The 14,519-nt window shown below is 34.8% G+C and overlaps 2 protein-coding genes across 2 annotated transcripts; both read right to left on the reverse strand.

Annotated features, from left to right (window-relative positions):
• Positions 1-4,185: 4,185 nt before the first annotated feature.
• Positions 4,186-7,277, reverse strand: LOC104710820 (uncharacterized). The gene is made up of 5 exons (XM_010427480.2): positions 6,415-7,277; positions 5,825-6,332; positions 5,405-5,717; positions 5,001-5,273; positions 4,186-4,904 (listed from the first exon to the last, which is right to left on the reverse strand). Exons 3-5 carry the CDS (start codon positions 5,483-5,485, stop codon positions 4,302-4,304), a joined length of 957 nt encoding a protein of 318 aa, XP_010425782.1. The 5' UTR covers positions 5,486-5,717; positions 5,825-6,332; positions 6,415-7,277; the 3' UTR covers positions 4,186-4,301.
• On the reverse strand, positions 5,532-6,681 carry LOC147938043 (uncharacterized). Its single transcript, XM_087465442.1, has 3 exons — positions 6,107-6,681; positions 5,825-5,879; positions 5,532-5,717 (listed from the first exon to the last, which is right to left on the reverse strand). Exons 1-3 carry the CDS (start codon positions 6,679-6,681, stop codon positions 5,532-5,534), a joined length of 816 nt encoding a protein of 271 aa, XP_087321568.1.
• Positions 7,278-14,519: the final 7,242 nt, after the last annotated feature.

A 14,519-nucleotide genomic window follows, 5' to 3' on the forward strand; every position in this document is an offset into this window, starting at 1 on the left:
TTATCCTCGTGCACCGCATCGAGCAGACCCTCGGGCAGGACGGGGCAGCTAGGTTAAAAGGGTTTCCATATATAAACCCCTCTTCTTCCTCTCGCCCTAGCATGCCGCAGACACTCAAAACAGAGAGCGAAAGCTTCTGAGAGATAATTTGAGCGACTCAAACACTTTTTCCACTTTTTAAGGATTTGTTTTCATTTCTTTTGCTATTCTTTTTAGTTTTCGATTCTGTACTCTTCTACTTTTATCTTATTTTCAATACAATGCAATTTTCATTTATTTGTGTTTTTATGCTTTCTGCAATGAGATATGAGTAGTGAAATAAAGTTTCTAGGGATGGGATAGACAAATATGTGTTCTTGATCGGTTAGGATGTCTTAGCTTGATTGTTTATTTTATATTAATTCCTTTCTAGGTTGATGTTCTTAATGCTAGTTTCAGACCAAGAGGTTGAGATTAGATCTAGGGTGTTTTGCCATCGAGAGATGTTGTTGAAATGCTTCAATCAATCAATGCTAGAGATTTACTCACTTAGCCTAAGAGATTAGATGTGTAAGGAGTTTATTGACAATAATGAATCGGTTTGTAATGCCTGCTTAGTGAGTTTTCGATTCTGTACTCTTCTACTTTTATCTTATTTTCAATACAATGCAATTTTCATTTATTTGTGTTTTTATTCTTTCTGCAATGAGATATGAGTAGTGAAATAAAGTTTCTAGGGATGGGATAGACAAATATGTGTTCTTGATCGGTTAGGATGTCTTAGCTTGATTGTTTATTTTATATAAATTCCTTTCTAGGTTGATGTTCTTAATGCTATTTTCAGACCAAGAGGTTGAGATTAGATCTAGGGTGTTTTGCCATCGAGAGATGTTGTTGAAATGCTTCAATCAATCAATGCTAGAGATTTACTCACTTAGCCTAAGAGATTAGATGTGTAAGGAGTTTATTGACAATAATAAATCGGGTTGTAATGCCTGCTTAGTCATGTTTCTCAAACGAGAGTTGGGTAGGGGAGTGACCAAGGTTGATTGTTTATATCACGAGAGTGTTTTAACAAGGTTTTAGAGATTCATTGTCTAGGGAATATTTGCTTGAGGCATGTAGGACATCCATACTGGTCAAGAACACTTATGAGTCGATTACCCCATCCTTAGAAGCTTTTTTATCTTGATTGTTTAACTTTATTTTATAACTCGACCCCTTACCCGAACTGGTACTTGATCACCAGCTTCGTGTATACTTTCGAGTTGTTCATCCTTGACTTCTCGATCCGATCACTCCACCCGATCCTGTACTCGAATGCTTGTATTGAGAGCTTAGGTCGTGTGGTTCTTGCCTTTTTATTTTATTTTGCTTATTTTACGATTGTTAGATTAAACCCTAATTATTGCTTGGCTTGACTTGCTTGCTTCTGATCATATCTTATCTGCTAGCATAACAACTGTTTGGATTAATACCCCTTTGAACTACAACTGCATAGGGAATTGATACCCTGGGTGAAAATCCTGTTATCAGCGCCCATGTGCTACATTACAATCAAACCCACATTAGAAATGACCATAACATCAACACTATCTTATTATATAAAGTTCGATGACAAAATTACTAATTAACGAGATTGTGACACGTGTCAAATATATTGATAAGATGTTGACACGTGTCAAAAATAAATATGTCAATTAATTTGATTTTTACTATTTTACTATTCTACGTGAATTAGAAACAAAATCTTTAACCTTTACTGGATTTTGGAATTTCAATATCTAACCGTAGGAGATATATAAGTCCTTCAAAAATAAATATGTCAACTAATTTGATTTTTACTATTTTACTATTCTACGTGAATTAGAAACATAATCTTTACTAAACCTTTACTAGATTTTGCAATTTCAATATCTAACCGTAGGAGATTTGATATTGGCCATGCTTTTTGTTTAAATATGTCAATTAATTTGATTTTTATTATATAAAGTTTGATGTGAAAATTACTAATTAATAAGATCATAACACGTGTCAATTGTATCATTCAGATGTTGACACATGTCAATTCTAAGTTTATTAAAATTTTAAAAAATAAAAAAGTAAAAATTCAAAACTTACCATAAAAATGTTTTATATAAAAATAAAATAGATAAAAGAAAACCTAATTTTATTTAAATTTTTTTGAAGAAAAAAACCTACAGTAATGAATGCACATTGGTTGCTTTCCAAGAACCATCAATCTGACAACGAGGTGAAAAAACATGGATATCTAAATACGAAGATGGAGCTGACATGACTGCCGTAAAAGAGAGCGCCTATTCCCAGGCTAAATTATCGCCCAAAGTCTGAGTAATTATATCATTCGCCTCTATCTCTGTCAAAATTACTAATTAACAAGATCGTAACACGTGTCAATTGTATCATTCAGATGTTGACACATGTTAATTCTAAGTTTATTAAAATTTTAAAAAATAAAATGTAATTCAAAACCTACCATAAAAAGGTTTTATATAAAAATAAAATAGATAAAAGAAAACCTAATTTTATTTAATTTTTTTTTTAAGAAAAAAACCTACAGTAATGAATGCACATTGGTTGCTTTCCAAGAACCATCAATTTGACAACGAGGTGAAGAAACATGGACATCTGAATACGAAGATAGAGCTGACATGACTGCCGTAAAAGAGAGCGCCTATTCCCAGGCTAAATTATCGCCCAAAGTCTGAGTAATTATATCATTCGCCTCTATCTCTTAACCTTGATTTTTTTTATGGCCTTCCAGATTGCCTATAAAATCTATGGTAATTGAAAAAAATGATCAGGATCACCCTGTTGAGAGACGTCTCTCCAGAAAACAAAATCCAAATTTGAGTACACTGACTCATATGGTAAACCCTCTGACAAGACCAGAATCAGAGATAAATCCCAAACTTCATAGGAACGAGGACATTCAAAATAAAAACGTGATTAATAGTTTCAACCGTAGAGTCGCATATTTTATATCAAATATAACATTGGACACCTCGGTGTATCTATTTACTTACTAAAAATATTTACTTATATTCTTTTATAAATTTAATTTTATTTTAAAAATTATAAACCCGCACATCGGGTGGGTCCTAATCTAGTGTATTTAATAAATCAAAACTAATATGTATTTACTTACATAGTCTTTCAACCATCCATAATTAAAACTAGGCTGATCCAATCTTGGTGTCATAATCTTCCAATAAAATCTAACATCTACATTTCCAGTTTGCAAAGGTGTCTCCCTGTAAAAATGTTTACATAATAATGCTAATGAGTACTAAATTACTAATAGGAAATTAAAAACATAATGTTTATGTAACAACCCGTCCCGTGGACCCCACTAGCCTCACTGCTAGTCCGCTAGCCTCACTGCTAGCCCGCTAGCCTCACTGCTAGCCGCCCAAACAGACCCCAAGCTGGTCCTGCAGGGCATCGATCCTAACCCATCACTGTGGAAATCCACATCCATCAGTAGGTTATTGGTGCGCCAGGCGTTCCTCGAACTCTGGTCCTCACTCTTTAACAACCTTCCCACAGGACAAGCTGTCACCAATTGATCAATTGGTGGCAACTTGTCTGTGGGAAGGTTGTTAAAGGGTGAGGGACCAAGGTTCGAGGAACGCCAGATCAATTGGTGACAGCTTGTCCTGTGGGAAGGTTGTTAAAGAGTGGGGACCAGGGTTCGAGGAACGCCTGGCGCACCAATAACCTACTGTGGATTTGGATGAATAGTTCCATTTGCCCGGTGAGGAGTTAGGATCGATGCCCTGCAGGGCCTTCTTGGGGTCTGTTGGGCCGGCTAGCGGTGGGCTAGTGGGGTCCATGGACGGTCCGTTGGGGCAGCTAGCGGTGGGCTAGTGGGGTCCGCGGGACGGGTTGTCACAGTTTACATCATAATGCTAATGAGTACAATTCAATTGGGCTTCATATATATCATTTCAGTTGGGCTAAGTTGAAATTAGGCTTTAACTTTACTCTATAATATATTTATAAATTAATAATAAATAATAATAATAATACAAAATATTAAAGGGTATTTACTGGTCGGGTAACAAAACGGATAAAGGAACGAGTAACGGGACGGGTATCAAAACCTAAATCAATACCCGATACTCGTCCCTTACTCACGGATAATATAATTATGATACCCTTTACTCGACCCTAAACCTACGAGTACCCTTTTTTCGGGACGGGTATGAGCCGAGTAACGGGTCGAATACGGGTAAAGTGCCTAGGCCTAGTACTAATAGGAAATTAAAAACATAATGTAAGTATCATAAGGATAATACTTACTGATCACGCTTCAGGAAATCAAGAAGTTTTTGTAACTTATCATCTTCAGCTGGCTTAAGAAGATCATAAGACACATTGGAAGGGATTATGCGCTTAACAGTAGAGTTACCAACATATTGATACTTTTGAGATTTTGCCAACTGTTGCATTCGTTTTGCTTGTGTCCTATCTCCGTCCAAAGTTTTTAACGCCTCTCCAAGAGATATCAATGTTGCATCAAGCCTTTTACTGGCCAACTGTTGTTGAGGATCATCCCATGTATCTTCAGAACTGGAAGCCATTTTAGTATGGAGAGCTACAACTTTTTCAGTAATATCTTCAAGTTCATCAACGGCAACAGCTGGCCGCTTTCCCTTTTTCTTATTATGTTCGGTACTTTCTCCAACAACTGCAGCTTTCGGCTTCTCATTCTTGCGACCAAGTTTCTTTAAAACATCACCCACAATATTCTTCTGATAATTCTTCTCACATAAAGGAAGGTCAGCAGATATTTCTGATTCTGTCTTGTTCTTTTTATTACTCACTGTGTAAACCTTCTTCACCACTCGAGGGACTGGAAATTCATCATTCGAAGTCGGTTTCATCTCTACCATCCAAGACTGCCAAATATTAATAAGTTAGATGACAAAGAAAATCATATTACAATATCGAAAAAAATTAAACAAAACAAAATTAAAAACCGAAATATAACTTACTGGTTGTTGACTATGTGCCTCATCCTCTTCATTGTTTGGGACAACAGTGGGTTTTGTATCTTTCATTCCTTTCAAATCTACCTCCACCATTTTAATATTCTCACTAAGCTTCCCATCTAAGATACCCATTCTCTTCTCAACAAAAGAATCGAATTTACCTTCTAAAGCGTCCATTCTACTGATTAAATTCTTGCCCAAGTCGGAAATTGTCCCATTCATTTTTTCTATCACCTTCCAAATATCCAACAAGCCTTTTCTCTCATCTTCCACATCCTGCAATCATTTATATGTAACTAAATTCGTATAGTTGTCTAGCGCTGAATATGAAAATGAATAACTAACTATGATGAATATGCAAATTAATAAATAACTATGATGAATATGCAAATGAAAAAATAACTAACCTCCATATGTTTCTTGCCTTTCTTTTCCTTCTTCTTTACATCTTTTTCTCCTTCTTCATCAATTGAGAAATCAGCTTTCATTTTCAATTTCTTATCACTGCTTCGACTCTCCCAATTCTCATTTTCTTTAGCTTTTCATTTTTTTTCTTCCCATGCTCACTGTTTTCTCAACTCTCCAAACATCTAAAGGTAAGCAATCATGGACAATATCAGTAATCAAGTTGGCTAGCGCCGGATCCTTATTATCCTCGTCGTCACTCCATTTATGATACATATTTTCTTCTGAAACAATAATCATGTGCCTTACACCCACCTACATACAACGTAGAAGTAAAATATTAGTGTTCCTAGTCACATCGAAAAAATAAACTCAGACAAATTTAAAAACAAATGGTCTAATACTTAATTTCGAAAACTAACCTCTCCATGTGTAGCCATCTCATTCTTTATGAATTCATCAATTTTGATACCTTTCCTGGTTGATTGTCAATCAAGTAGTGGAACACCATTACTCAAAGACCTCAGCCCATAAAGTTCTCCAATGCCAGGCACACTCTCATACAACCAAATCAACCAAGCATGCACACATCCTTGTACAGTGTAAGAGTCTTTATCTAAGTCAACAATCTTGACTGAATTGACTAAGCAAGTAAAAGCCACTCGACCCCAAGGATGTTTTTCAAAAAAATCTTCATCAAAAACCCTTTTAGCACTTGAAAGAGGGATTCTAGAGCCATGATGTATGCTATGTACTGCAACAGATAATCAATAAGCCTACCAACCATCATCCTTTTCGCTGGAGTCCATGTCTTGCTAAAATCCATAACATTTTCCAACTCAGTATACTTTGGACCGTCTGAAGTTGTTGCTATCTTCATTTCGCTCCAAAATTCATGATGATCAACATCTAAGTTCTCCAACGGGTCACCTGGATCATAGTTTAAGCCCGTTATTTCAGCAAACACATTCAACAAAAACCTGATAGGTCTACCATCAATCAACGACCATACCTCATGAGAATTGTCGACTGCTAGCTGATGTGTAAGGATATAATGAACTTTTGCGGCAGACCATCTGTATCCTAGTTCAGCTAACTTAATAAATACTCCAAGAGATGATTCCTTCAACTTATCCCACACATCGAAGCCTAAACTTTCTTCCATTATCCCAATTTTTGACAAAAAGCAATTGTGGTTCATGCTCCTGTTTTGCAAAGGAGATCTTCCTTCTCCATAGAGGCGAGGAGGATATTTTGAGACTGTACTCGAGGACGCCATTCCTATACATATTGAAATTTAAATCTTGAGTCAACAATTGATCCACAAAAACCCATGGCAAACAAATTTAAAACCCATTGCAAACAAACTTAAAACCCATTGCTTCCAAATCGTGGGAATAATATAACCGATGCTAATATACATCTCACCTTGAAACCAATACACTAAAATTCCAAACCGAAAGATCAGCTTATGAATCGTGGGAATAAGATAACAAAAAAAACAGCTTACATACATCTCACCTCATAACAAAAGTACAAAAAATTTCTCCAAAAAGAAAAGGATAAAGTCGACAAATTGAAAAAAAAAACTAGACACTATCGAAATTGGATATCGACTTCAAACAACAACACCGGCAGAAGATTCCAACGGAGAGCCGACTACGCCATCAGAAATTGGACTCACCAACGGAGAAAACGATGTCACTCGCCTCACCTTAACCGACAGAGACTCACCCAATGTCGATCTGTTAATCTCCTACGCCGGACACTCAAAATAAGACCGACGGTGAGCCAATTTTGTCACCGTTTTATTCTCTCCCACGCCGGAGAAGAAATCAAAGTTGAGTTTTTGATTTTTTTAAAAACTGTGATGTCGAGTGTTTTATTTTTTGGGTTTATTAAAAATAACCTAATTAATTTATTTACAATTAAATTAAATTTAAATGATGATCGCTTTGAACACTTCGGCGATGGTGAAATTGGTAAAGTAGCACAGACTTATTTTACAAATCTGTTTAAAAGTGAATTGGTTCCCCAAAACAATCACTTCCATGTCTTCCGAGATTTCCATCAGAGAGTTACGCCTGAGATGAATGAAGACTTAGTACGACCGATCACAGAGGAGGAGATAAAGGATGCAGTCTTTGCAATTGGTGCTTTAAAAGCACCGGGGCCTGATGGATTTACTGGAGCATTCTATCAAAACTTCTGGGAAACTACAAAGGACGCGGTAATACAGGAAGTCAAAAATTTCTTTGAGCATGGTGTTTTTGATAAGAACCTAAACCATACTAATATCTGCTTAATACCGAAGACCACTGCTGCAAATCACATGAGCGAGTTCCGCCCTATCGCACTATGTAACGTCAGCTACAAGATTATCTCTAAAGTGTTAGTGGCGAGGCTTAAACAACACCTCAACCATATCATCTCTGAGGAGCAGGCTGCTTTCATTCCTGGTAGGAACATCACAGACAATGTCCTCATCGCGCATGAACTCATACATGCTTTAAAGGTCAAACGCCGGTGTGCTAACTCTTACATGGCAATCAAGACTGATATTACTAAAGCCTATGACCGTCTTGAGTGGGATTTCCTTCAAGAAACTCTATTCAAATTCGGATTTGATATTCAATGGATCCAATGGATAATGACTTGTGTCAGAACTCCGACTTTCTCAGTTAATGTCAATGGTAATCCACAAGGCTTTATTCAGCCAGAGAGGGGTATAAGGCAAGGTGATCCTCTCTCACCTTATCTATTCATTCTCTGCGCGGAAGTTTTGAGTCACTTGATGAAGCGTGCAGAGGCAGGGGGCTTGATTAAGGGTATTAAGATTAGCAATGCTTGTCCGAGGGTGAGCCACCTACTTTTTGCTGATGACTCTTTGTTTTTTTGCCAAGCAAACTCAAGGTCATGCTCAGTTTTGAAAGACATACTGCTACAATATGAAAGAGCATCGGGACAGAGAATCAACACAAAAAAGTCTGCAATAACATTTGGTAAACGAGTTCCAGATACAACAAAAACTCACATCCGTCATTGCCTTGATATTCATAATGATGGAGGATGCGGTAAGTACTTAGGACTTCCAGAGCAGTTTGGTAAAAAGAAGATTGAACTTTTCCAATATATTGTGGAAAAGGTTCAAAACAGAACAAAAGGTTGGAACAACAAGTTCTTGTCTCATGGCGGTAAGGAGATCTTATTAAAAGCAATAGCATTAGCAATGCCTGTCTACACAATGAATTGTTTCAAGCTGCCTAAAGGTATCTGTGAGGATATTGAAAGAATCTTGGCAAACTACTGGTGGAACACACTGCAGAATGGTAATGCGACTCACTGGGTTGCGTGGGATCGGCTTAAGTATTTAAAGAAAGAAGGAGGGCTTGGTTTTAGGGACATTGAGAAATTTAATGAGGCACTACTTGCTAAACAAGCATGGAGAATCCTCCAACACCCGCATAGCCTTCTCTCACGTATTCTTAGAGGAAGATACTTTTCAGGCTCTAGTATACTTGATGCTACGAGAGGAACACAACCTTCCTTTGGGTGGCAATCAATCCTTGTTGGTCGTGACCTTTTGAAGAAGGGTTTACGGTTCACAGTAGGTGATGGTACATGTATCAGCTCCTGGTCTGACCCATGGCTTCCGGTTCATCCTCCTCGACCCCCTCGGGCAGTTCATGTACTGCAGAATGATCTGGCCTCTGTTGATAATTTATTTTTGCCAAATAAAAGTGGCTGGAATGAAAGATTAGTTCGTAATCTAGTCCATCCGGATGATGTTAGGCATGTGCTCTCAATCAAGCTTAGTCATTGGCAGAATCAAGACTACTTAGGTTGGCACTATACAGACAATGGTATTTATACAGTTAAGTCAGGTTATTGGCTTGCAACTCACCTCCTGGACCAAGAATTTCAGGTAAGACCACCCAATGGTGATCCACAAACTAAGTCTAAGATATGGAAGCTAAAAATCCCCCCGAAACTCAAACATTTCCTCTGGCGTTTATCCTCAAATGCGCTAGCTACGGGTTCAGAACTTGATCGTCGTCATATAGCTGTGAACCCATTCTGCAAACGGTGTGTTTCTGATTTTGAAACAACAGATCATCTTTTCTTTACATGTCCTCACGCAATGCAGATTTGGAGAGGTTCGAACATTCCAATATCAAGTCTACTTCTCCCGAATGTTACACTAGAAACAAAAATCTCCGAGCTCCTGCATTTTCACAGTCAACGTCAAAGTTATGATCGACTATCTCTCTTGCCTTTCTGGATTTTATGGAAAATCTGGACAAGCTGCAACAAGCTTATCTTTCAAAAGCAACTTCATCCTTGGTATCGTGATCTTCGAGATGCCAAACAAGAAACTGATGAATGGTTATCAGTCCTGTCAACTAATACTGAGTCCTTTTCCCATGTCCAACCTGGTAGTAATAGATTCAGACGAACTGAACCAACTTGGCAGAAACCTCCCCACGATTGGCTAAAATGCAATTATGATGGTAGTTACATAAGTGAAGAACGACATGCTACCGCAGGTTGGTTGATACGAGATGCACATGGTAGTTTCATTGAAGCGGGTCAACAAACAGGGAATGTTGTCAACTCTGCATTAGAAGCTGAATGCCAAAGCCTAATCTTTGCAATGCAGCAAGCTTGGAACAGAGGATTTTCAAACATTATCTTTGAGGGTGACTGCCAACAACTAATAGATGCAATTCATAACAAGGGCACTCGATTCGATATCTATAACTGGCTACAAGATATTCAAGGATGGGCATCAAGATTCACCAATATTATGTTCAGATGGACTTCAAGGCGCACAAATGGACTAGCTGATAAACTAGCAAAGTCTCAACGTTTTATGCTCTCAAATTTCTCAGTTTTCAATGATGTCCCACCATGTCTTGTACATGATTTTAACTCTGTAATCAGTTAATATAATGAAGTTAAGTGTTAAAAAAAAAAAAAAAAAAAAAAAAAAAAATTTAAATTGCATTTTTCCAGTGTTTGGTTCTTCGGACTTTTAACACAAATTTTGTGTCAATCTAGTTATGAGGATCGAATGGGGTTCAAATAAGTTATTTTAGGCCAAATTGGTGTCAAACTGGGTAAATCTCAGATTCATAAATCATGTTTTGTTTAAATGTGTTCATTTAATTCAGTTAATGCTACCATACAGGATCTGTTAAGTGGAATAGACGTGTATGCTTTGTGTCAAAATTTGTTTCAAATGATGGAAACAAAAATTTGTGTATATTTTACAGTTTATTTAAAAAGTTGTAATCAAAAATTAGTTTAAAATATTATTAGAGAATTCTGATATTATTATTGTTCATGAAGCTGAGAAATTCAATGTAGCCGACGATTGGTTTACCTTTATTGTTTGAATGACATGTCACGTATCCGCTAAACTATCGACGAATAAAATGTATGTACTGAGTTTTGTCCAAACAAAAAAAAATGTATGTAGTGAGATGTTTTTTTGTTGTAAAACGAATATTTTATCTAAGGCCGCACAAGCAAAACTTGAGACCGGCTCTACTAGTATTCCTTGTTTTCTGAAAAAATATAACTAAGATGACTAATTTTTGTATGGGACTACAAACATAAGCGAAGAAGCTTTTCGTATTCGTAGTTGGAGGCTCTCATGAGTCATGATCTCATCTAGACTATTATTCTAAACATAACATCATTAGACATTAGATTGGAGGCTCTCATGATCTCATCTAGACTATTATTCTAAACATAACATCAGTAGACATTAGATAAAGTATATATTCGTGACATTAACATACGGCATGGAAAACACATAAACAAGATGTGTCTGTACATATATACACTAAGTGGCTAATCTTCTTAGTGCCCTTGGACTCGCATCCTTACGGTGGTTACGTTACCTAATTTTGAAATATCTAATATTCCCTGATTTTCACTAGTTTCGCCGAATGTTTGGCTTAACGTATTAGATACATGTGATGGATACCTCTTATGTAGATGTTCGTTTTTCGAAGTGCTCAGTTGTTTGAACATCTAATATGATCCTTAAAATTGACCAAAAAAATGTAAAAAAATTTAAACTTACTTTTCAAAGTTTGGAAACTTTTTTGGTAATATAGTTACCAAATGTCAGATTGACATTAGTAGCTCTATGTCATTATTTCAGGCAACTATTAACTAAAGACATCTTACCATTTTAGTCTGAATTTGATACATATATATATATATATATACTAGAAGTCATCTCGTATTACGCACGGGTTTAGCTTACATTGTTGTTCAATTTTAGTAATTTGGAGATTATTAGTTTTTATTTGTTTACTTACCAATGGTTATTTTTGTGATTTTAAAAATATACTGATCATATATTTTTTTTTCGGTTCATTTGTTTTATGTTACTTGAGTTATCTTTTTATATATAGTGTTAGAGTATTTCAACACATGGAGAAAATTTTGATTGCATAGTAGAGTGTTTATGGTTTTTTCTCCTTTTAGATTTTCAATACATATTAGAGCATATGCATTGGTGAGAGACCCATTGAATTTCTCATAATATAATATAAATTTTTAATATAGAAAAATTTAGGAACCTCTTTCTAAAATGAGAATTTGTTAGAAATACTTTTTGAAATATTCCTTTTTGAACATTTTCATTTTTGTCCTCTTTCACACAAATTACAATATGTTAAATTAATTTTAAGAATTATTTTTAGGTCTGGGTTCTCAATTTTACATTTAGGATATAGTTTTGATGGGGTAGGGTTTAGTATTTGGAGTTTTAAATTTAGAATTTAATCATTTTATTCATAGAAAATGAGTATTTTTGAAAATGAACAACATGAAAGGGTATTATTAAAAAGTGACATAAGAAAATGGGTATTTTTGAAAATGCGTAATTTGATACTAAGATTCCTAAAAATATATTATACCAATATACAATTAGCATATATTACTCATATCGTATCATGAGATAAAAAGACATCACAAGCTTAACAACATGGTTTTTCATCATATGATAGTAACATACAGTTTTCGTTTTCTTATAATAGTTTATAATACGTTTTTTTTCTTAAAGATGAAAACTAATAAGAAACTAAATTTACAATGGAGAGACTCATATGCATCATCTAATAAGAAGAAATTTGAGCCTGCTTTACCACATGAATGCCCAAAAGAAAAAGAAAAAAAAAAGAAAAAATAGAGATTCTAAAATATAATAAAGGAACAAAACCTAACATGTTCAACATATTAAATTATGATAGTTCATTTTTTCATATGTTGTAATATTAACACAACCAACAAACACAACAACCTGAAGTAAAAATAAAACACGGTTCAAGGCCCGACCCATAGGCCAAGGAAGTGAAGCCAAGGATTATGACATCAATTTTTCTTGGGTATATTTTAGGCCAAAAGTTTAGTTCTTTTATGTAGGAAAAAAAAATTATAAATTCAGTTATTATTAGATTTTTTTTATAAGTTCAAAAAAAATTAGAAGTTCAAGTTTTGTATAAGAAAACAATATATTATTCATGTAGATATCCAATTTACGGATGAAATTTTATTAGGTTTATGTAAAAACATATTTCATCTTTTGAATTGTTGGTGAATGAGCATTGGATTAATGTTAATTAAACTTGGTTTTACTGAGATGTATTGTAAAATTTAATTTAGGAAAACAAATTGGAAACTCTTATAAAAAAGTTTCCATATTCGAAAAGTTTTAAAACAATAATGAGTTATTAGGAAATATGATATTTATTTTCGTATAAATGTTTAAATGAACATGAAAACATTGAAAAGACAAAGAAAAATTTCATAAACCAAAACGAACTACAATATGGAAAGAATGAAAATACTTTATTTATATTACTATTTTTATAATTTTATTTACAATAATGAAAAAGGTTTTTTAAAATACATTGGCGTATGGAATTGAAAATTGTCAGACCGGCCCATGGAAAGTAGAAAACTCATACATAAACACTCTAATGAATAAATAAATTTGTCAAACATTTTCATATAATTTTTTTCTTTGTAGTATTAATGCGAAAAATAAACATGATAACCTGAATAAAAATATAAAAATTATCCAAGAATACCTATTTAAATTTGGAAAGATATATAAAATAATATAATTGTTCATAGGAAGCTAATGACTGAAGTTAAATAATAATGACTGAAAATTTGTGAGAGTAATTAGGGATTGAATTCTAATTTTATGGAAAACAGAATGAATTCTACTTTTAAGGAAAAAGAATTGGTAAGATCTAATGAGGAATAAATGAGTAAGTAATTATCAAATTACTTACGGAAAGCATCCCACCATTAGATTATATAAGATTAAAGGCCATAAACTAAGTAGGAATGAAAACAAAAAATTGAAACTTTGAGCCAAAAATTTATGAACTGATAAGAGAATTTTGAGAACACATAAACATCCCACAATCTAACATAACCTAGAATCGTTTCTTACCCATGAATCATTTATAAGATTGAAACCAAGAAATAAATTTTATACATAATTTAGAATCTGTTTTTGCCCCTAAATCATACACAAGATTGAAACTCATATTTATCATTTCAAAATAAACAATCATCAAAAGGGGCTTACAAACTGATAAATGGTGGATATAGATCAGAAGGGGCTACAAGTGGTTCTTATTGAAGAAGAGAAACAAGAAAATATTGAGAGTATTTTTTTTGTTTTATGGGCCAGTAGTTACTTAGGTCAAAAGTGAAAATGAATTTAGTTAATTAGGTCCAAACAACAAAATAAGACAGGTATTAGATAGGAGGAGATTTTTTCATGAAATAATATATTAGAGAGAGAAGTTAGAGAGAGAATTTTTCTCCCAGGCACGTCCCCCCATGCAACCTTAAAACAGAATGAGGTTTTTGAAAAACCAGATCTTACCTAACAAAGTCAACTAAAAAGAGTAATATATGCTGGTCCGTTTGGTCGCATGGTGGTTTTCGGTGGTCACTCGTCCCTTTCCGGCGACAAAACTCCGATATCAGCCTCACCCTCCCACTGCCTAATGTTCTTCCAAAGAGGTCCTGAAGCCAGAACTTGTATCACTGGTATGGAACTCGCCACCTCTCTGT

Source organism: Camelina sativa, chromosome 9 (genome assembly GCF_030686135.1).
Source record: "Camelina sativa cultivar CO46 ecotype springtype chromosome 9, ASM3068613v1".
Taxonomy (NCBI): Eukaryota; Viridiplantae; Streptophyta; class Magnoliopsida; order Brassicales; family Brassicaceae; genus Camelina; species Camelina sativa.

Bases quoted from the DNA above. Each gene is read 5' to 3' on its own strand.
- LOC104710820 (XM_010427480.2), bottom strand. From the start codon at position 5,485: ATGAAAGCTGATTTCTCAATTGATGAAGAAGGAGAAAAAGATGTAAAG. The intron at 5,274-5,404 runs GTTAGTTATTTT...AAATGATTGCAG, and splicing joins AAGGCAAGAAACATATGGAG to GATGTGGAAGATGAGAGAAA. The intron at 4,905-5,000 runs GTAAGTTATATT...AATATTTGGCAG, and splicing joins AGGCACATAGTCAACAACCA to TCTTGGATGGTAGAGATGAA.
- LOC147938043 (XM_087465442.1), bottom strand. From the start codon at position 6,681: ATGGCGTCCTCGAGTACAGTCTCAAAATATCCTCCTCGCCTCTATGGA. The intron at 5,880-6,106 runs GTTTTTGATGAA...ACAATCAACCAG, and splicing joins CTCTTTCAAGTGCTAAAAGG to GAAAGGTATCAAAATTGATG. The intron at 5,718-5,824 runs GTTAGTTTTCGA...CGTTGTATGTAG, and splicing joins AGATGGCTACACATGGAGAG to GTGGGTGTAAGGCACATGAT.